The sequence below is a fragment of the Mangifera indica genome, chromosome 9, assembly GCF_011075055.1.
Source record: "Mangifera indica cultivar Alphonso chromosome 9, CATAS_Mindica_2.1, whole genome shotgun sequence".
In the NCBI taxonomy this organism is placed as follows: domain Eukaryota; kingdom Viridiplantae; phylum Streptophyta; class Magnoliopsida; order Sapindales; family Anacardiaceae; genus Mangifera; species Mangifera indica.
The window spans coordinates 14,557,765-14,579,776 of NC_058145.1; the positions used below are offsets into that span (position 1 = coordinate 14,557,765).

Genomic DNA, 22,012 nt, shown 5'->3' on the forward strand with positions numbered 1-22,012 from the left:
CTTGTGTAATTTATTTTAATGCAAAGTTAATACCTTTTTACAATTTCTTAAATCTTTTAATACAAAGTCATATACTTTTTTAATATTTTACCACTTTCAAATCTTTTAATATCAACTGAATAATTTTTAAACCAACCCAAACTCCAGTTAACTTTGGCCATTTTCTAAATAGTGTTGACTGTTGAGGGCTAATGTAAAGAGAACTTAGAAGTGCCAAACTTGCAGGCGCCTGTCACTTTCCCAAAACACCAGGTACAAAGAGAAATTATCTTTTAATTCAGTGTCATTGAGAGACTTCTACCATTGCTCAAGCTAACAAAACCAAACCAGGTTTCCAAGACAGTTTACCACTCATCTCTTTCTCTTGGCTGCACCCCCTGAGCCACGCCCGGCTTTCTTCGCGGCGGATCCAGAATTATCTTTCTTCTCGGAGGATGCAGAGCCACCCTTCCCTCTGCCTGCTGCCTTCTTCTTGGCACTTGAACTCTCACTTCCCTTTAATTCCACTTGTACTTCAATTCCTGGAGAAATATTAAGCACACATTAGAACTAATCAATCTTGTAGAAATCACACTTGCTTCAGCATTGTTAGGCATGTCTATGTTACTGAATTTACTGACCTTTTGAATTCAGACTTTGCAGTTCCTTCTGCACCTTCTCACCATTTACTGTGTCTAATGGCATGACAAGATAAAAGTGAGGACACACCAGAAAGGCTCCTTCGAAAGGTATGTCAAAATAAATTTCTTTTAAAGAAAATAATGAATTCTATCTACTTACAGCACCACATTTATTTTCTTTTTGGGAAAAATTACAGTTACTAGGATACAAGAGAACAGGCAGATCCTAAATTGCCATCTACTGCTTACATGCGAAGCCATTTATCTTTGTTTGGAGGAGGTGGGTAAAAAAAAATGATAGTGACCATCTGTAATCTGGATATTTGAATGGCAGTAAAATCTCAGAGGGCAGTATACTCATCTTTATTCTTTAGTTAGTCATATAAGCCAAAGATACAGCCAAACATGTTTTTTGTGAGGCCTTCATTCCCTCAAGGGATGATTTTGATTCTGTTAATGAGGGAAACTGGCTAACGTTTGTATCTGCTCCTCTTTGGTACTACAAATCTTTTGTTTATTGTCTTCTTAAGTTAAAAATAAGAAGTTCCCCGGAATGGAAGCATTAAAGAACACAATGCAGCACTATAACAGCATAACAATCAGAAGACAAACCAATTGAAATTAGTAGTTGGGACAATTTTACCTGGGTCTTCTGTGTCTGAAGAATTTTCTTCTTCACTATTGTCCAATATGGCAGCGTTCTCCTCTCCAATTCCTTCATCAGACGGTTCCAGAATCTTAGCAATCCGCTTCTTAGGTGTGCTTCTTCTTTCCAGGAAGTGAGACCAAATCTGCAGCTCTTACCATCCGCAATTTGCTTTCTTCATTATACGCTCTAGTCAAAGCAGATTTGACAACTGGTGGAATGCCTTCTAGCGGATTTCCATGCCCCTGATGCAGAGAATACCAATTACATATTTTTAAAAGTTTACATGCACTAGTCAAATTCATGTTGCAATAAAGCACAAAATAGCACCTGAAATTTTGACAGCTCCACAATAGTATCAAAGTCCTCCTGGCTTATTGAGTAAATATTCATAAAATCCACAACCTTCCTAACAGCTTCATCCTGGTAAATCATGCATGACACCAAATAGAACAACCACATATGGTAAACATACACAAAATGTTTCCCTTCAATGTAGCACTCAGTCAAGTACAGCCGAAAATGAACAACTGTAGAAAGGGTTCTCACCATAACATAAGGTAGTCAATAAGTGAGAAAAAATATATACATGTGTGTGTGCGCACAATATTTTATGTCAGGGTTTATATGTTCGTGGATCCAATCATGCATTCAATTCCTCAGAAATTATAAATTAAGACCAGATAAAGAATCATTAAGCTATAATTAACGGTAAGAAAAGTTTCCCATCAACAAGTCCCGAGCAGAAAAATTAAAAGAGAGAAGAAGCAAATAGAGGACAATAAAAAAGAAGTGTGGAAAACTGGAAAATTAGAAACATTGAATCTGTTAAAAGGGAAGAAAATGATGCAAAGCTTTGGATTAAGAAATAGGTTCTGAGCAACAAAACTACAATAATTCTTAAAGGTCTGTAATGGAAGGACACTTGGTTCCTGCTAAGATGTAAAGTGTTTGAATCCTCCTGACTAGCAACCAAGGATATCATATTCCATAGGACAAAGTTATAGGGTCCAAAAATAATTCCCAGTTTCAAACCCATTGCAAATCCAAATAAGCTCTAGGGGTTTCTGGATACCAAAAACTCAAAACCAAATTCCAATAATGAAGGAAAAATAAAATGAAATTTTGACTTTTGATATAACTGTGACCAAAGCTCAAAAAGCAGATGCCATCAGTACAACAAGCCTCAGGGCTCCAAGGCTTTATTTGGGCACTCAGCTGCCCTTGGTATACATGCAAATGACTGACTTGCCTTTAGCTACACTGATAGGTCTAAAATATTTATAATACACAAAAAGATCACATCTAACCTTAGGCATCTCACGCAGTGGATCAGTTAATTGTTTCAAAAGGAGAGTAAGATATTCAAGTCGAAGTGTCTCCCTGCACCACAAACAATAAGACAATGATTAAACACTCAAAGAGGAGATGCAACAGTCCCATTATAGTTGGCAGAAGGTAAGAAACATATTATGTTAATGAAAAGGAAAACACACAAGGAAGGATCTTTCTTTAAATTATTTATCCCCCTCAGTTCTGAAAAGAGACAATATCCTTAAATGGGCTCACAAATGCAGATTATCAACATTTGGAAGTCAACTTTGGTTTAAATTGTGCCTTTAGGCACACCATAGATATATAAGAATCTAGTGGAAGTTCATGTTAAATCATGAGAGGCCCTTTTAATTACAATTCTGTTATATAGGTAAATCTACCTATCAAAAGCACCTTTCCTCTCAACATAAAATATCTGAGCCCAAATCAACACAACTTCCCCTCAACACAAAACAGACTTCGGTACCAGCCATTTGTTTAATTTTCAAATGACACCTGCCTGATTCAAGAGTTTAATGGTCACTATTTTACACCATAGTTTGTAACTAATTCATTGCCCTATCCAAAACTGAACTAAGATCATAGAGTAAACCTATACAATAATTATGATCACAGAATAAACCAATAAAATAATCTAAACAGTGAGCAAGCACTTTGGTACTGACAGTATGCAGAAGAAATTGGACTCCACACACCAAAACAACAAGCAGGAATTTAAGATATTGAAAAAGAATTACCTTCCCAAATTAGATTCACGAGAAGCAAGAAGATGAACATGCAAATCTTCCAAAAGCCTTAAATTTTTGCCCATTGTTGAATTCTTTCCCAGCCACCCACCAAATCTGTTAAAATTCCTTTCTCCCTGAAAACATGAGCCCAGATTGTAATTTAAAAATATATCTATTCCAACAAATAGCCTTTTTTATCCTTTTCCTAAACTATAGCATTTACAAAAGAAATTTCATCAAACTTATGTGCTCAAAATGTCTTCAATAGAAAGAAATATAACATATCCACTTGCAAACACAGGCAACATGCAAAGTATAACATAGACTCAAATGATACTAAATCAGTCTCACGTAGCACATGACAATTAGGAATAGAGGAAAGATCAAAGCCAGTGACACTTTCATTGCTAACAACAAAATAGGAAAAATAAATAGAAGGCGAAAGAGAATGAAAATGCAGATGTCCCTAACAAAAAAAACAGCATTTCTTCATCATGATTTGACAATTTTGTAATGTCCATAATTGTATGTATTACCTGTTCAAGTGTCTCCCTCTGTCCATGCAACAAAGCAGCACTGATTAAAATAAAAAATATATATTAAAGGAAGAGAATAATAGAACACAAAAAAATCTCACAAAACCCAAATGAAAACCATGTAAAAAACTTGCAACATTTTTAGCCACTGAAATACATACGGAATGATACAGGACGCAAGACAACCAGTTTGAGAGAGCTGCCACTGTCGATATCTTCGAATCTGCACATTAACTATATCCCCATCGCCAATAGACTCAGCAGCACGGGCAATCAAGCTCATTCGCTTCATTTCATCTTTACCAGCCAAATTTGGCCTATAATTAATATAATTTTCCTGCAAATTTGTTTTTGGAAGATTTCATGTAAAGCATTATGGCAAAACAAATATTTGAAATCTGATTATGCAACATCAATAGATGGTACACTCATAGAGATATTATAGCTAAACAACTCAGCTGTTTCTTGCATAAATAAGGTCAGAAAAAAGTCAAAAAAGTTCAACAAGAAACCTTCATAAATTTTAGGAAAGTGTTTAAAAAAAAAAAAAGGAAAAAAGAAAAAGCATTATAAACAACAGAATAATAAGCCAAAAGAGTTCAATAAGCAACTTCTGTCAAAAATGAGGCCCATGAATAATACCCATAAAAATAATTTCCACACGAAAAAGGAAAAGGACAAACTTCTGTATTTTTCAATATCATTAGTATGAATATCCAAGTCTTATAGATATTTGACTTCCAAATTAGCTTTTATGGGGAAAAAAAAACACTTCAATCAATCCAAGAAAATTGTTAACCATGGGACTTGATGCCTAACCTACTAAATAAAGTAGCATAAATGTCCATCACAAATAACATAGTGAAGTCATTGTTTTATAGGAAACATAGTGAGCACCATTGTGAATTTACAAAAAATAAATGTTGAGAAATTTTAGATTTCAAAAACTGCATGATCTAACAAGATCTCCCACCAAGATCTAAAATTCTCTTGAATATTGATGATAGGATTTCCAGCCACAGCAAATAAGAACCTGAATAAGTAGAGGGACTAGGTCTAGATCACTCATGCTCAGGTCAATTCGCTCATCCATTCTCAACCTTCCCCCATTAAAGCCAAACAGCCTACAAGCACAGACATTATTAGCATGACGAACACCTTTAAAGTACTCTTCATATAGAATGAAAGATAATATGTCTATGAAAACAAACATCTTTGGCTATGCCCTTTCCGTTTCACTTTAGAGGCAAGAAAAAAAATGATTGATATTAATCATCTATGCCTCAGAATTTAGAAACATAAAAAATATAATTAACCAAACACGCACTAGAATTGCACTTTGTATAATGAATCAGTGGCAAAATAATCAAAGCATATAATAGAATTTATATATACTAAATGACAAGTTAAAGTACTGAGTGAAACTTAAAAATAGAAACCACAAAATAATGGTACCCATCATGAAACTGCATAGAAATTAGGGTCAAGATTATGATCAATGATGTCACTATATAGTAATAAGAACAATATTGTACATGATTAAATAATGAGATTGAACACTTTACAGTCACGACATGTTTAAGAAAAATAGAGCACATATTCCATGAGAAATGAAGGATGCAAGAGCTTGAGAGGAGATTGACATTTAGTTCAGTTAAATAACAGCTTCAAGCATGATTAAAAGCAAGCTATAGCAATAAAAAGAAAACTATAGTGCTCATACTTGTCAACAGCTGTGAACGGTGAAATATCTTCATCCTTGGCACTAGTAAGAAGGCGCTGTCGTATGTCATCATACTTGATGTTTGACATGGAGAGACTCATATACTGCAGCTGATTTATGGCCATTCGAATATCTCCATTCACTCTCTCTGCTAGCTCCTCAAGAGCAATCTGAAGAGCAAAGATAAAATATGAATGATTGCATTTATAGAAATGCTTAATGAGTAGGATTAATTGCACTGACTACAAGAATTTGTTGTACTTCTAAAATCAAAAGCTCATTGAACAAATAAGGGTAAATTTAAATTAAAATTAAAAAAGTCAAATAAAAAGCCTAGAATTATTTACTTGATCCGTTCTAACTCTCCTGACCCTTAAGCATGCTCAAAAGGTAACCACCCACAGAAACAATAACCACAACAGATAAATGGCAGGGTCAATGGCTGCAATCTCAGACAAATTACCATAGGTGAAATCTATGCTGCCATACATTGTTGACCAACTTAAAAATAACCACCAGCATTCTGTTTTCTTTTCAGACAACAAATCTTAGCATCTAGATGAAAAAAGGTTAAAGTGCCATGAAAAGAGTGTAAAATGAGCATCCATTCCCAAGGAACTTCATAGATCTAGCATAAATGGAAATCCAAGTTTAACAAGAAAAATGAGGTATCTTGCAAAAGATTTCCAAGAACTCATTTTTCTTCATTTATCATAACTGCAAGGGGTGTTGAGTTGACAGGGTTCAACGTTTTTGTGGCTTTATGGGCTGTTGTTACCTTTGGCTTTTTGAATGTTCATATTGCACAGATTACACAAGGTTTTTGAGAATTTTTTAAAGACATAGCACTCTCTTTATTGGGCCCTGGTCCACAATTGTAACTTCTTTTTCCTCAGTTTTAAAATATTTGGTCCTTCCTAGGAAAACAATAAATAAATAAAGCAAAATCACTAACAGAGCATTTACCTCATTAACCTGAAGACCTTCAGCATTCGCAATTTGCATTAACCTCTTAGCAATCTACCATGCAACAAATTCTATGTTAGAAACCTTTTGTTAAGAACAGGCTGTCCAGTAATCAGAGTAAATAGTCTGAATGTAGATCCACAAATTTTCAAATCTGATTTATCAAAACTCAAACATCAGTGCACACACATGCAGACATATACATACAAATTTAACATACAAACATAGGGTTGTATGCAAGGAAAAAAGGTATTATTTGTCTCTAAGTCTCTATTCAATGAATTACCGACAAATAAAAGTCTCTATTCAATGGGTTAGATGAGAAAATAGATCATGCATAAAGATGAATATTTGTGTGTAAACACAAAATATGATTAGTCCACTCAACCAGCAACATGAGATTAACTGAGGAAAAAAAACATATTTCCTAAATGCTGAAAACAAAATGAATATGTTCAAGAAATGAACAAAAACTTCAGAAATAATCACTGGGAAAGCTAAGCCCATAGTATCTACTCCATGGATCATCTAATCAAATTATCCCAATATGTTCCATCATCTTTATTATTTGGTAAAACCCAAATATATGGCAATCACACAATGATCTGGTTTAGCATATTATTTCTGAATATCTAGCAATCACAAAAGTAAAAAAATGACTTTCCTCTTCAGGAGTAGATCTGATAGCAAAAATAACCACGAGCTTCCACTGATTCTTAGAAGCAATCACAAAATATGACCATCAGGCTTCAGTTTGATAGTAGTTCAAAACATGTATCTCCAAACTAATTATAATTTTGAGAGGTGTAAGGTTCATCCTACATTTCTAGGAGGCAGACTTGTAACAATAATATCAGTGCTAAATATCTCAGAGGCTAAAATCTTCTAATTATTACAACAGACAAAAAGCCTGATGACAGCATACATGAAAACCACACTTGAATCATCAACTGGACGTTGTCAGACATAGTACTGATATTATGACAGAGAATAAAAGAAAAAGAACATAAATCACCACTTAAAAATAAATTAAAAGAAGAGAGGAATGAAACATTATGACAAAGACTAACCTGTTGTTTCGTAGGTTTCCGAAAACTGAGAAGCAAGCAATAATTTACAAGACTTTTCAGTTTCTGACTGTAGCGGTCATTACATATACAGATAATAGGAATTTTGGAGATCTTTATGCTAGCAATAAGATCAGCGACTCCTCCTCTATCTCCAGCTGACATTCCGTCTACCTCATCCATAATCAGCACGGCTTTGGGATGCTTGGAACTGCAAATTTCAATTGACAATTAACTGGAGTGAGCCAAAGAAATTCCAAGTACATTTACAGTAAGAATAAAGAACAAACCGATCCATTTTAACATTCAAGGCCTCATTGCTGACAAGTTCCTTAACAGAATTTGCATTGCTTCCACCAATTCCCTTTGAAATTTTGGAATCAGCCTTACCACGGCTATCACTAGCATTAACCTAGACATTATTGGGATACACAGACCGAAAAACAGATAGTCAATAACAATAGTATTGAATAATACAATATGATCATGAGCTAATAACTTAGATGCTCCAGTAATTAAACAATTTTTTTCAAAGATAATCCACCTCAATTGCCTGGAAACCCAGCATCTGAGAAACCAACTTTGCTGATGTAGTTTTTCCCATACCAGGTGCTCCACTTAAAAGCACGGCCTTTTTGGAGTTGGGATCAATTTTCTTTTTTCCATTTTTCTTAGTTCCACTACCAAGAAATTGCTCATTCCAATGTGCTAACCAATTATGAAGCTGGTTAACCTGCAAATTTTACAAAGAAAATCATACTACCAATGTTTCTGCATATATTACAAGGAAATAATTCCAGCATTCCTCCATATTGTAACAAGTAATATAAATAAAATTGTAATAACTGATGCATATGCAGAACACGGCCAATAACACATTCATACCAGTGACTGATTCCCGACAATGTCACTTGGAACCTTTGGCCTATGCTTTTCTGTCCATGTCAATGAAGAATCCTGGATATTTTGTTCTTTTTTCTTTACAGGAGAAGCACGTGAGATTGTACTTTCACGGGCTACTTTTGTTGCCGAGGAGTTGCCTATTCAATCAACCAATTTGATTGTTTAAACTAGTGAAGCAATCTCACACCAGAAACAATACAACTAATAACTAATTATTAATATCAAATCCAATTCAAAGCATCCTAAGCTCATGTTTGGACTTAAACCAATGAGCAGAGAAGTTAAACGTTGCTCAATGTTGCTACAGTTATTAATTGTTAAATAAAAGGTAGAAGGTAAGTCATAGCACAGGTCATAGAAAAATATGTTAGTATCATAAACCCTCACCCTCCTATCAAAAATATTATCTGCAGTATTTCCTTTAAGAACTAGAACTGCAAAAATATCTGAACTTCTCCAGGTGACGTCTAGTATAACAACAAGAAGAATAAAGAATTTAATTACAGAAATTACCCAAGTGATAAAAACATATAAACTACTGCTGCTACATGTAGGTAGTGATAAGAAGAATATCAATGGATTGTCATAAACAAGACCACACTCTTTTAAGTAAAATGAGAAACCACATTAAGAAACTGCTATATTGGCGCTTGGACAACACCTTAACATGCATTTTGAAATAAATCTTCAATTAATTGTCTATCATTGTTTCATGTCACTCATTTTCCAAAACAACTAAGAAAATTGGAAAACATTATCTTAAAGAAACAACAAATGCCAATTTATGGCCCAACTATCAAAACAAGAAACAAGAATTAGTATACCAAAAAATGCAGGATTTATCAACGTATGCAATAATACCATATGTCTCACTCACTTCAGCAGCATTGAACAACAATCAGTTGATACATAATACTAGACTTATCATGCAATTCAAAGCAGCAGAATAAACAACAAAACATGAAACAATAATTAGAAAATAAAACAACCAAAAAGAAAACCTTAACAGAAAATAGATGTTCAAGTGATAGAATAAAAACTCAAAGCTATACGGTGCTTACTTTTAACTTCGACTTTTTTGGGACTTCGCTTGACAGGCAGAGATGTAGCAGCTTTCTCCATCGATTTCTTTGAATCATCTTGTCCACATGCTTTTGCCAGATTTGATGTGCGGATCATATCAAACAATCCGTCCTCCGTAAGGAAAGCAGTGCTATATACAGAAAATGAAGTAAGACATCTATGAAATGAGGAAATACAGAATTTAAATGAAAAAGTTTGTGTTCAGAGATGGCAAACCCAAGTTCTTTGGCTTTAGATGATTTCACTCCCGCAATATCTTCATCGCATAAAAGATAACTCTGCAAGCAAATATTGTTAAACTTATGCCAGCACAGCTGTAAGTCCAAACAAACACAAGACTGAAGTATGGAATGACCGTTTTCTTGCTAACTGATCCAGTAACACGACCCCCATGGCGTTTAATCAAAGCTTCAGCCTCTTCCCTTTCCAAACTGTAAGTAGATCAGAAATTGAATGCACAATCTCAAGCTGAAGGCAGGATTTTAAGCAAGACACAATGCTAAGACTCAACCCAATAAATTAATTTAAATATTATCATGAAGAGCAGAGTCAATACAAACCCAAAAGCTTCCTGGGAAAACATTAAGAAGAAAAGCATATGCCCCAAGAATGGCCCAAGAATTCCCTATACACTATCAATACTAAGTAGATGAACAGCCAAATAAAGATAAGATAACATACCTGTCAAGCGTTCCACTAATTACAAAAGTCAAACCAGCTAAGCAATCAGGAGCACCTTCAGGGACTTCCTGACACGGGGAAAAAATGTTAATATTGAGAGTAAGCAATTATTCTAATTAACCAAGGCAAAAACTCCAAGCAGTGTTCCACCTTTTCCCCTTTGTGTGGAGGATCTTTCCTTTCCCCGAAATTCATAAATCTACCTCGTCCACCACCCCTGCCTCTTCCACTAGCCGGTGTCTCCGATGCTCTAGCACCACAACCCCTTCCACTAGACTTAAGAGGAGACTCTGAATCTTTAACATTATCATCAACACTGTCATCAGCTTGTGCAGATTTCGGTGCAACTCCTCTACCTGAACCAGACTTCAATTTCTTGCTGGGATTGACACCAATAGAGTTCCTCTTCTCATTAGACAAGACAAAGTCATCGTCATTGTCATCAACTTTCTGAATTTTCTTTGATTGTGGAGATTTAAGGGAATCATCAATATCATTTTGTGTTTTCCTCTTAGCTGGAAGTTCCTCTTTTCCTTTTTCATCATCTAGCTTTTGTTTATCAGCAGCAAAATACTTGCTAGTTTTCCTTCTACCTGAACCCTCTTTGCCTCCACACAACTGGATCTAATCCAATGAAAATATACACAGTAAATTAATATCAAATTTATTCAAATTCGATTCTATTAGAATTTAGAATAGAAAATTATTGATACATTATAGGCTACTTAATATGTATTCAAATCCTCAATTTTCCATTCCTTAGTTGCAAAACATTATTTATCAAGATTACAATACCATGGAGTTTCCAACAATACTCCATATCTTTATACTCTTCTAGGTTGAAATAAAAAAGACTTGAAAATTTGATAATTAAAATTTAGATTTGTCCCTTTTCCAAGTTGCATTCATTGTCTTATATTCCAACATTATATTCTAGAACTGGTTGGAAATTTTTTTGACAGTCATATAACCTATTTAACTCAAGTCAAGAGTTTTGTTGCTTGTCACCTACTACAGTAAAAAAGCTTTAAAAAGGTTTTCGCTTCCAAACAACCAAACATAGATCTAATTGTATTTTCCATAACAGCAATGGGACGTTAACTCATGTACAAGATAGAAAAGGCAGCAATCAAAATTCTAATATTTGTCTAAGTGTAACAGATTTGCACCCTTAAACCAGATGCCAGATCTATATTCAAACCTAAAGCAACTTAAATACAATCATAAAAAAATATAACATGAATATCTGTATCCATAAATATAAGAGAATACACTCACTGGCTCCAAATTGCTCATTGCAGAATTTGCAGAGATCAAGCTACTGCTATTGTCTTTGCCTTTGTCTTTGTCATGTGGTTTAAGAAACCACTTCCTAATATCTTGCGGCTGTAAGTCAGTTCAAGCCCAATATGTCAAACATGATATTTTAGACTCAGCCTTTTCTTAATTCTCAAAAAGTAAAAATAAGATAATTTAAATCCCTCTCATTTTACCAAGCAGCAAACAAAATGGCAACATATTTATAATGCACGTAAAACACTGACCTTCTACTTGATAATAAAAATAAATATGGCTACTCAAATAAAGCTACAGAGTTTCTTTTATCAAGACGTTTGATTGCCAGTGACCTTGTAGGGTCCCTTTTTTTTTCGGAACATCTGCCTCGTTACTTTCCAAAAGAACAAATGCAACAGTGTTGATCAAGTAAGATTATAGTGTGTAAAACCCTAAACCTCAATCAGCTTTATAGGTGGAAGCAAAAACATTTGAAAAAATAGATACTAGAAAACACGATTTCCTTTCTAAAATCACAAATTTTGAATTTAATTTTCTCTAACCTTACCAATAATTAAGAAAAAAACCAACAGAAAAAAAAAAACGAAAATAACAACAGTAAACATATAAAATCTTACCATCTCTAAACTTCGGACGAAGCCAAAGATGCAATGAGTAAAAGTTTTCGCTGACTTTTCCCCCGAGAACACGATCTGAGCAGCAAATATCACAGCTTTAAGTAACAAAAATTAAATTTCTAACAATGGGCACAAGATTATCAATTCGATTAAATACAATATGTTTTATGGCCAAAAGACAAAGAAAAGATGAAAGAAAAAACAACTTCCGGTACTATGGGCTACCACGAACGGGTAATGACCTTTGCAAAAATAGGTAAAGGTGAAGAACTGACGATGGCAACGGCTAGCTAGTCGCAGTGAGTCACTGAGTTGGGTTTTCTAAAACTTTTTTTATTTCGGGGCACCGCGGGGACTTGTTACACGGTTTGCAGGGTCCGGTTAGGTTTAGGAAAATCTGTGACTTCGTCGTCGTTCTTGGCTGGTTTTCGGAAAGAAAAAGGCTAAAGATGGAATAGTGTGAGCAAATGTTGAAGAGTTAGGGTTTACAATGAAAGTGTTTCAGTGTGAAGAGAGATTGAAGACTGAAACTACCTTTCCAACTGTCTCTGCCGCTGGCGGTACTATGGCTCAATTGGTGAGTATACAGGAGTTAGGTTTTTCCGATGGGATGAAGACAGAAAGGCTGAACAGATTTTTTTAATGTTTTTTTACCTATTCCTGATGGTAACTTACATCATATTTTCTGTTATTAATATATATAATCTTGTATTTACCCTAACATTTAAAGCATTTCAAATTGATTTAGATCAAATATTATTATTAGTTCGATTTGATCAAGTTTAAAACAGTCAATCATGAATCAAGTATAGGTTTAAATCTGAATTTGAGCTTAAAATATCAAACTCGAGCCTGTAGCCATTGCAATTCTTCATGTAACAACCTTAGTAGTTTTGTATAACTCACATTCTTAATTCATAACGGTTTGCTTTCGAACGGTTTATACTTGTATGAACCATTTTTCCATATTCCCATTGTTCAGCCTTACAAGAATTCCATTTAGGTATCTCGTTTCCTTATAAAGCATTGACATTAATAAATAGATTAAACTTACCAAAATCCTTTGCAATACATTACCAGTAATAAATAGTTCACGTTTCTTTGGACAAATTGAGGAAAATGGGTAGAATCTATGATGGATCGAATGACTAATCATTAGTTCCATCCAATCTCTTTATATATCAACTAAATCGGACTATTTTTAATATATTTGGTATACCTAAGACAAGTTTGCACCTCAAATACCCAATGAGTTTGGTTAAATGGAATGTTGTTCTCTCGTTGTAGATGGAAATTAAAAAATTTGTATAAAAAATATTATATATTGTGAAATTGCATATGAGGTGCATGTTTATCTTTAATGTGAGAATGTTTCAAATCTAATTTAATTTACCTAATAAACACAATTGGTCAATTGTTCTAAGCAAAATTACGATTTTTTTTTTTTACAAAAGTTCATGACCCATTTCGGTAGATTTGAATATGTGTTTTGTAAATTTGATTGAAATCTACTTATTAGGATATCACCATATTTTTTAACAAAATTTATCATATTTCTATGATTTTATATAAAACATATGGATTCTACCATAAATTGATGTGTATGATTGAAATAGATGGTTTTTGTCAAAGCCCATCGCTTAGATTCTATCGAAATCGATAGTTTTTATTGAAACGTATTGATTTTGAAGTTACTCAATGATTCAACCAAAACCATATTTTGATAGCATATCACAAGAATAACATTAAAACCCTAGATTTAAATATAATCTAAAGTCAATGAACAAATTTAACTAAATCTTAAAAAGTGTATACACAACTTAGAGATGTCAGTGGGTCGGATAGACTTTAGTGCAATCCACCAAACCCAAAGCCTACATAGTTACAGACCTTTAAGGTGGGTTGACCCAAAAAATACATAAGGGTCACAACATAACTCTATATATATATATATATATATGATCAAGTCATGTCAAACCTTAACCGCACTAACCTGTTAGTTAAAAATTTATTTCTTTTAATTATTATGTGAACAATAGTGGGTTGGGCCAGCTTGCAGGCCTGATGCCCAGGCCCATGGTCTGCTGTAGTGCTTGTCGGATCTTTTTGAACCATATAATAATATTATAATAAGAAACCTTATCATATTATGCCACAAAATCCAATCTTCTTTTAAATATTTACTTGAATTTCTTGACCAAACAATATAAAATAATCAAATCCTAATTCGAATCTTGCAAATCCGCAAAAATGAACCATGTGAATAGCTATAAAAAGCAAAAAAAAAATTTCGAGAAACACATTAATAAGGCTGGATTCGAATCAAATTGAACTCTAGCTCAACTCGGTTTATATATAACTGAACTCGAGTTTAAACTCATGAAAGCCAAGTTTAAACTTGATTTGAATTCAGTTTGACTTATTTTTCGTTATTAAAATGATATCGTTTTAATACATATTAGTTAAAATAATGTCATTTTATTTCAAAATTTTTAATTAAAAAATTTGACAAGTAATTCGAGCTCGTATAAGACTGGTTTGTTTTAGGCTCATTCGAGCCAAGCTTGAGCTTGAGCCTAAATTGGCTTAATTCGAGTTCAACCCTATACATTAATTATGTTGGAATGTCATGTTGGATTTCTTAAATTATCATCGTATTTTTTATATTTAAAAAAAAATCAAATTTAATAATATTACATGTATGCATCATCATTAAGCTAATCCCAAAACTATATAACTATTTCTACGGAGAAGAATCTTATATCTAATCAAAAATGAATTACAAAATAAGAAGGCAAAAAATTAACTAAAATAACAAATCCTAGTTTAACTAAAATGATGGTCATACAAATGAAGGTTCTATTTTTTTTAATCGTATAAAGAAAGTGTCATCATAAATAAGAATATTTTAGAGGCCTTAAGTGAGTTGGTTGGCGGTTGAGTCTTTAGTATATTAAATCACCTAATTCTATTATTATAATGTATAGTTAATTTATGCAAAGAAAGAAGCATGTGTAAATAATATTATGGCCAAAAGACTTATTCCCACCCAAAATTTAGTTTATTCCTAAACTTTTATTTGTAAAAATTATTAATTATAAGGGTAAAATCATCATTTAACCAATAATGTTAAAAAATATAAAAATTTAGATCATTCTCTTTTCTTGATTTATAAAACTAATAATTTTTCTAAAATTAAGTTTTGAAAAATTGTAATTTCTCCCTAGAGCTTCGATTTTTCTTTAAAATCTCTCCCTCCCTAGTAATTGGCACCCTTTAGCCCTCTCTCCCTCTTTTTCCGGACTCATCTTCACATAAGAAGATGAGTATTTGTTTGGATGAAGAAGAGAAATCATTATTGTTGATTTGTCTAGATGAACATATTAAGAGAGACGATTTTAAGCTATTGCAGAGGAAGGATATTGCTGAGAGGAATAGAGAGCATCGGAGAAGTTGGTCATTCAACAAAAAATATTCCTTGTAAATTTGGAATTGTAAGGGGAGAATGCAATTTTTCAAAATTTAATCCTAAAAAAAATTATTAATTCTAAGATTTAGGAAGAAAAATCAGATAATTTTTTTTTTTAGTATCATTAGTTAAATGATAATTTTATTTATAAAACTAACATATTTTATTAATTTTAATAATTTATAAGTGAATATTTATATTTTTGAATTATTACAAATGAGAGTTCGGATAAGACAAAACCTTGGGTGGGAATAAGTCTTTCGGTCTAATATTATCAATAATAATAGATATAATATGAAAATAGAGGAGAAAGCAAAACTCATGTAAAACATTGCAAACCTAACAACCACTCGCTAAATCAACTTCTTTTTCAATGAGTCATCACATTGCATTACATTTCTTATTAATATTTTATAATTAAATTAACAAACCTTTTGATTTCTTTTTCCTTTTGGAAATAATTATTGTTGCAAAGACCCTAAAATTTAATAAAACATTAAATTAAAAAAAATTATTAAGATTCGATTTTTTATTATACTTATAAGCAGAATCCTTACTTATAAAAAAAAAATTATTATTAAGATTCTTCTTGGATTTTTTTATATATTTTTCAAGATTTTAGAAAAAAAAAAAAGATTAAATAATACAAAAGAAAGGAGAACTAACGTATTTTATTTTATTTTATTTTTTAAAGCTAATGTCACTTTTTACTATTAACTGTTTTCATTATACAAAATACCCCCAACCAAATAGAGGAAACTTGAAGGACTCAAATAAAATCTTGATTTACTTGAGCAAATCAAAGGCACTGGTTTCTAGAATATAGAAAAAAGGACCACGTGAATCACATCTGCCAAAACAGTTGGTAATAATAATAATCTCCATGATCACACAAATTAATTATATGGATATAACAATATGTTTTGTTCTGAGAAAATTAATTATATATAAATAAATAATAAAATTATATATATTTATTTTAAATATATAAATAATTATAAATTTAATATATATTATTAAATAATTAAATGATTTTAAATTAATAATAAAATAATACTTAATCATATAATAATAAATTATATATGTATTTAAAAATAAATATGCTTACATTGTTCATAAATAAATATTAAATTCATTTTTCATAATTGAGATTATGCGCATTATGCATACTCTTTTTTGGTGATATTTTTAACAATTTTAGATGATTTTCAATAATTAATTTATGAAAATAGGTTAGTATATTGATTTTGCTATTGAGATTTTATGTTGAGAAAATTAAAAGGAAAAATATAATTAAGCCCTTTGATTAATGAGTGGATTAATAATATGAGTAATAATATATGAATAAATAAATTATACAATTTTATTTATATTAAATAATTTTGAATTAAAAAATTAAACAATCACAAATTATTATTTTAATTTGTATATTAAGTATTATTATATGTAAAAATAATATACTTAATTATATGTAAAAAAAATATGTCACATATGATTAAATATTTTTAAATTAGAAATAAAACTCAATTATATAATAATATATTATTATTTATACATAAAATTATAAATAATATTTATGTATATAATTTTATTGTTTATACAATTTTTTGATCAAGATAATTTTATTCATAATAGTGTTATATATATAATTTTTTTACATAATTTTTTATACAAATAATAATATATTATTATATAATTAAAAATTAAAAATTAAAAAATATTTAATTAAATAATAATATATTATTATTTATACGTATAATATTATTATTTATTCACGGTATTATTGGCTTCACCCTCGTTTACTTGAAAAGGGGGGTCTAAAATGAAAATTTAGAGCTAAAATAGGGCTTGATTTCTGAACACAAACTTTGGAAATCCCGAAGAATGAGAGAGACTGATGTTATTATCACTATATGAGCTGATGCTCTGAAGTCAAACTAATATCCATGCCAACTCCCTCCTTGCTCTAATTCTAAACTCAACCTAACAACTGACATTAAACACTCTTCACCTACTCGTCATTTGTCTTCCTCACACCTAACTATAATTGAACTACACTTGCATTTCTCAGTTTTTAGACTCTTTCATTCTTTCGTCTTTCTCGTTGTGTTTTGTATTTGCTCGCAATGACGTTTAAAGTGTTTTTGGGGTTGTTGATTCTGCTTCTGGCCGTCTACTGTGGGCTTGACCCCTTTAAGCACAGCGCCGTGTCGGAGTTCCCGGATTTTGTGTCACTGAAAATCGACATGCCTGATTGGTCTCTCGTCCCGACGGATAAAGACCATGAAAATTTGCTGCAGAAGTCGGAAGTTAAATTCTTGAACGAGATTCAGGGCCCTGAAAGCATTGCTTTTGACCCTCTTGGTCGTGGCCCTTATACTGGTGTTGCTGATGGCAGAATTCTCTTCTGGGATGGCCACAAATGGAATGATTTTGCTTATACTTCCAATAACAGGTTATTTGATTATTTATATATTTCAAGTGTTTTTCTGGTTCTTTTGATGGATGCGGTGACTCCTTGGAGTAACTTTTTGGGTTACTGAGTTAAATGTTCTTGTGGGATTGAGTCAATGTCTAAGTTTTGGTTTTTAAACTGAAGAACTGGTTTATTACTGTCAGTTCGAAAACAGAGCTTTGTTCAAGTCTTTTGACTAAATAAGAGTTGGATTTATTTTGGTTAAATTTGAGACCTTAATGACCATTTGACTTCAAATAGAGCATCTGATATATTTATAAATAGAAAAATGAACATTTTTGTGGAGTAGATTAGTATTCTTACTAAGAGAGAAAAAGGAAAAAAGAAAAAGATTCTCAATTCAGACCCAAAAGGCTCCGGATAAACAATGTTCTACTTATGTATGGGGAAAACGGAAGAGACAGAGGGTGATGGCAGTAGGATTTTTTTGTTAACTTGGACATGGAGTATATGCATTATGTTTGTAAATAAACATGTTTTCATAGAAATCCTGAATATCTCTCCTGTGTAATTACTTACAAACTTGATTATTCAAGTTTGATGAATGAAAAGAACTGTAAAGAATTAAGGCTAGGGATATGTCTGGTAGTTGAGATATTTTACAGATCGAGATTTCACTGTCTTATGACCTTCATCATGGAATTGATTTTTGTTTTTGTGAACTCTAGCCTCTGGTGAATTTACTTCTAATTTTGTATTGTACCGCTTAAGTTATATTAGTTTGTGTTTTTGGGAAATAGTCATCTGTTTATTGAATTTATTTTCTATGATAAGCTGATTTTACTGAAGAGACTAATTTCACCTAGGTCTGATTTTTTTCTTTTTTGTTAATTAAATTTTTGAAACAAATGAAATTACAAAACTACAGACACAAGTTCAATCAATAAATCTTTAGACAACAAAACAAAACAAAGAAAGAAAAAAGGTATATATTTCCATCAAAATCTGTGTATCTGAATATATTGAGCTATTGATATGGTTTAAACTGAAATTCGGAATTGTCTGAAATTATATTCCTCACTGAAACAAGATGTCTGGTTCAACTATTAATTTGGCTGATTTCTTGAAAGTCTGTCAAGCTTTATTTCTGGTTATTACTTTTCAGTCATTACTTCAGCAATGACAATCTTTTTCCCTTTAATGATTTGGGTCTAGGTCGGAATTATGTGACCCGAAGCCATCGCCTTTTGCTTACTTGAAGCATGAGCACATCTGTGGCAGGCCTTTGGGGCTCCGGTTTGAAAAAAAAACAGGCGATTTATACATTGCAGATGCATATTTAGGATTGATGAAGGTGGGTCCAGAAGGTGGATTGGCCACATCCCTTACAACAGAAGCAGAAGGTGTGCCATTGAGGTTTACCAATGATCTAGATATTGATGACGAAGGAAATGTTTACTTTACTGATAGCAGTGTTGTATACCAGCGGAGGTGAGGAGACTTCTTTTGCTGTTTCTTAGAGGCTTATCATTGATTATAATAGCTTTATTCTGCTAATGAAGACATTAATTTTTTCGAAGAATTAGTGACTTGTGTCTAATTGGATTTTCAGTTAGTGCCTTAAAATTTTGCTTGCTTTTTACCCAAAAAAAAAAAAGACTGATTCACTGAGCAAGATTGTATAATTTTCACAATTGTTCCAATTTTAATAGATAATAGGGTGCCTTACTCTATAAATAAGTCTATACCCTTTATAATCTTATTTTGTGCTTGGCTACTGGTATAACAGGAGGAGGATGCCTACATATTATTGTTCATGCACACGCTTGATGTACAAATTTAATTGGTTTTACAATTTTATCTTTCTCATAGCTTTTTCTCTTTACATTTAACTGTGTGCATCTGATCGTGCTATTCTTTTTCCATTTAATGGCATGGTTAGTTTACCTGACTGTCAGTTGTATCCGAAATTTGCTTGATTATAACTGTATTGCAGTAAGATATGGTTACCCCTATTCAAAAGATAAGTAACATAACATAACATAACATAACATAATAGCCCATTGCACTGTGTCCAAATGTTTTAAAAAATCTCCGGTAAAACTTTGCATATCTTACTCATCCACTTCATATATACAGATTATCTGACTTCTTTATGATCATTCATAATAGCATTTCAAGAAGATAATCAGATGTATTCTATTGTTCTGCAAGATCTCCAAGATACCGAGAGGATAGCTTTGTAAAAATCATGAACCTTGCTCTAGTCATTTTTTGTTTTCTATGTTGCTTTTTGAGTCTTGACATGATATTAGAACAGTATACTCATGGTGAGACTTTCTTTTTTTTTTAATGTAAGCATAATTGTGGTGCATTTCTTCTGACACAGTTATATTTCTCAGGAACTTCATGCAATTGGTTTTCTCTGGTGATGATAGTGGAAGGGTTCTCAAGTATGATCCAACTACAAAAAAAACAACTGTTCTTGTGAGGAATCTCCAGTTCCCAAATGGTGTGTCTTTAAGTAAGGACAAATCATTCTTCCTTTTTGTTGAAGGATGTGTTGGCAGGTGACACTTCTTGCTTTGATCTTTGCATTTCTTGCAGTTTCTACATTTTTTGGGACTTTCCTATGCTATCTAATACATATGAAGAATGGCATCTAATAGCTGTGCAGTCAATAAAAAATATTTTGACATTTCTGTTGACGAGAAAAAAGATATGGACCTCCTCCTTTTGAGAGTTTTTATTAAAATATAGTTGTTCACTGCAGTGGTAATTTTGAAGAAATCTTTTCATAAAATGATATTGTGTTATCTCGAATTTTTCTTTCAACATGTTGAAGATTTGAGACAAAATCTTAATACATTGTATGACATAAAAGATTGTTCAATGAACTTCTGGTATATTTGGGAGAAATGACTTTGAAAAAATACTGCAATTTTAATCTTAAAAAATACATGTGATTGCTTGTTGCTAGAAAACCATGTTGAATCATTCAGAAATTTGTAGCCTTTATTTTCCTGTTTTAGGAATATTTATTCCACGTGGTAATGCAGATTACGCAAGTATTGGCTGAAAGGTGAGAAAGCAGGTACTTCGGAAGTGTTTGCCATCTTACCTGGATACGCTGATAATATCCGAATGAATGAAAAAGGTGAGTTCTGGGTGGCAATCCACTGTCGGCGGTCGCTATATTCTCACTTTTTGGGCCTGTTCCCTAAAGTTCGGATGTTTACACTTAAACTTCCAATATCAGCAAAGATACATTATCTGACTCATGTTGGGGGAAGGATGCATGCAGTAGTTGCCAAATACAGCTCAGAGGGGAAGCTTTTGCAGATATTGGAGGACAGTAGGGGAAAAGTTGTTAAAGCAGTTAGCGAAGTGGAAGAGAAGGATGGTAAACTGTGGATGGGAAGTGTTTTGATGCCATTTATTGCAGTTTACAACTTATCTTGATTGAAGTTCAACAATTTATGACGCAATGCTAGAGATAGTTAACCGCTTTCGACTGCTTTTCTTTTTCTCATGAAGGTGCTATGCTATGAACTCTACACGTGTGGGGTTAGAATTTCTTCTTTGTTTCCTCCTGGTGGCATTGGCATTCTAATGTTTTGCGTTTTATATAATAAAATCATTGATGTTTTTCCAAAATGACTTGCTTTAGTGGATTGATCTCTATACTTAATCTCATTTATCTTCGGATGTGAAATTAATAAGATTGTGCCATACTACTTTGAAGTTTCAGATTGTTTTAGCAGTATTTCATAGTTGTTGGTGAATTTCTTAAGTGTAGTAGGGCATTTTATATAGACAGTTTAAAGGGAAATATGGTCAGCGATGCCGGCAAATTCTCACATTCAAAACTGTTACTCAAAATATAGAGTTTAGAATGTTGCAATTTGTTGGTTATTTTCTGCAAG

At 32.4% G+C, this 22,012-nt stretch overlaps 2 protein-coding genes across 2 annotated transcripts; one reads left to right on the forward strand and one right to left on the reverse strand.

The window, feature by feature from the left end:
• Positions 1-142: 142 nt before the first annotated feature.
• Positions 143-12,889, reverse strand: LOC123225626 (replication factor C subunit 1). Its single transcript, XM_044649723.1, is given in 24 exon segments — positions 143-521; positions 621-674; positions 1,264-1,381; positions 1,383-1,511; positions 1,597-1,689; positions 2,577-2,649; positions 3,339-3,463; positions 3,866-3,905; positions 4,027-4,202; positions 4,899-4,989; positions 5,589-5,758; positions 6,555-6,608; positions 7,625-7,832; positions 7,912-8,033; positions 8,166-8,354; positions 8,507-8,661; positions 9,586-9,737; positions 9,824-9,885; positions 9,963-10,038; positions 10,289-10,356; positions 10,439-10,912; positions 11,567-11,674; positions 12,202-12,276; positions 12,736-12,889. Coding segments are annotated over 23 exon segments (2,910 nt in total). The 5' UTR covers positions 12,205-12,276; positions 12,736-12,889; the 3' UTR covers positions 143-351.
• Positions 12,890-17,580: 4,691 nt separating this feature from the next.
• Positions 17,581-21,836, forward strand: LOC123226432 (protein STRICTOSIDINE SYNTHASE-LIKE 3-like). Its single transcript, XM_044650950.1, has 4 exons — positions 17,581-18,125; positions 19,302-19,577; positions 20,489-20,656; positions 21,146-21,836. Exons 1-4 carry the CDS (start codon positions 17,797-17,799, stop codon positions 21,546-21,548), a joined length of 1,176 nt encoding a protein of 391 aa, XP_044506885.1. The 5' UTR covers positions 17,581-17,796; the 3' UTR covers positions 21,549-21,836.
• Positions 21,837-22,012: the final 176 nt, after the last annotated feature.

Bases quoted from the DNA above. Each gene is read 5' to 3' on its own strand.
- LOC123226432 (XM_044650950.1), top strand. From the start codon at position 17,797: ATGACGTTTAAAGTGTTTTTGGGGTTGTTGATTCTGCTTCTGGCCGTC. The intron at 19,578-20,488 runs GTGAGGAGACTT...TATATTTCTCAG, and splicing joins AGTGTTGTATACCAGCGGAG to GAACTTCATGCAATTGGTTT. The intron at 20,657-21,145 runs GTGACACTTCTT...GTGGTAATGCAG, and splicing joins GTTGAAGGATGTGTTGGCAG to ATTACGCAAGTATTGGCTGA.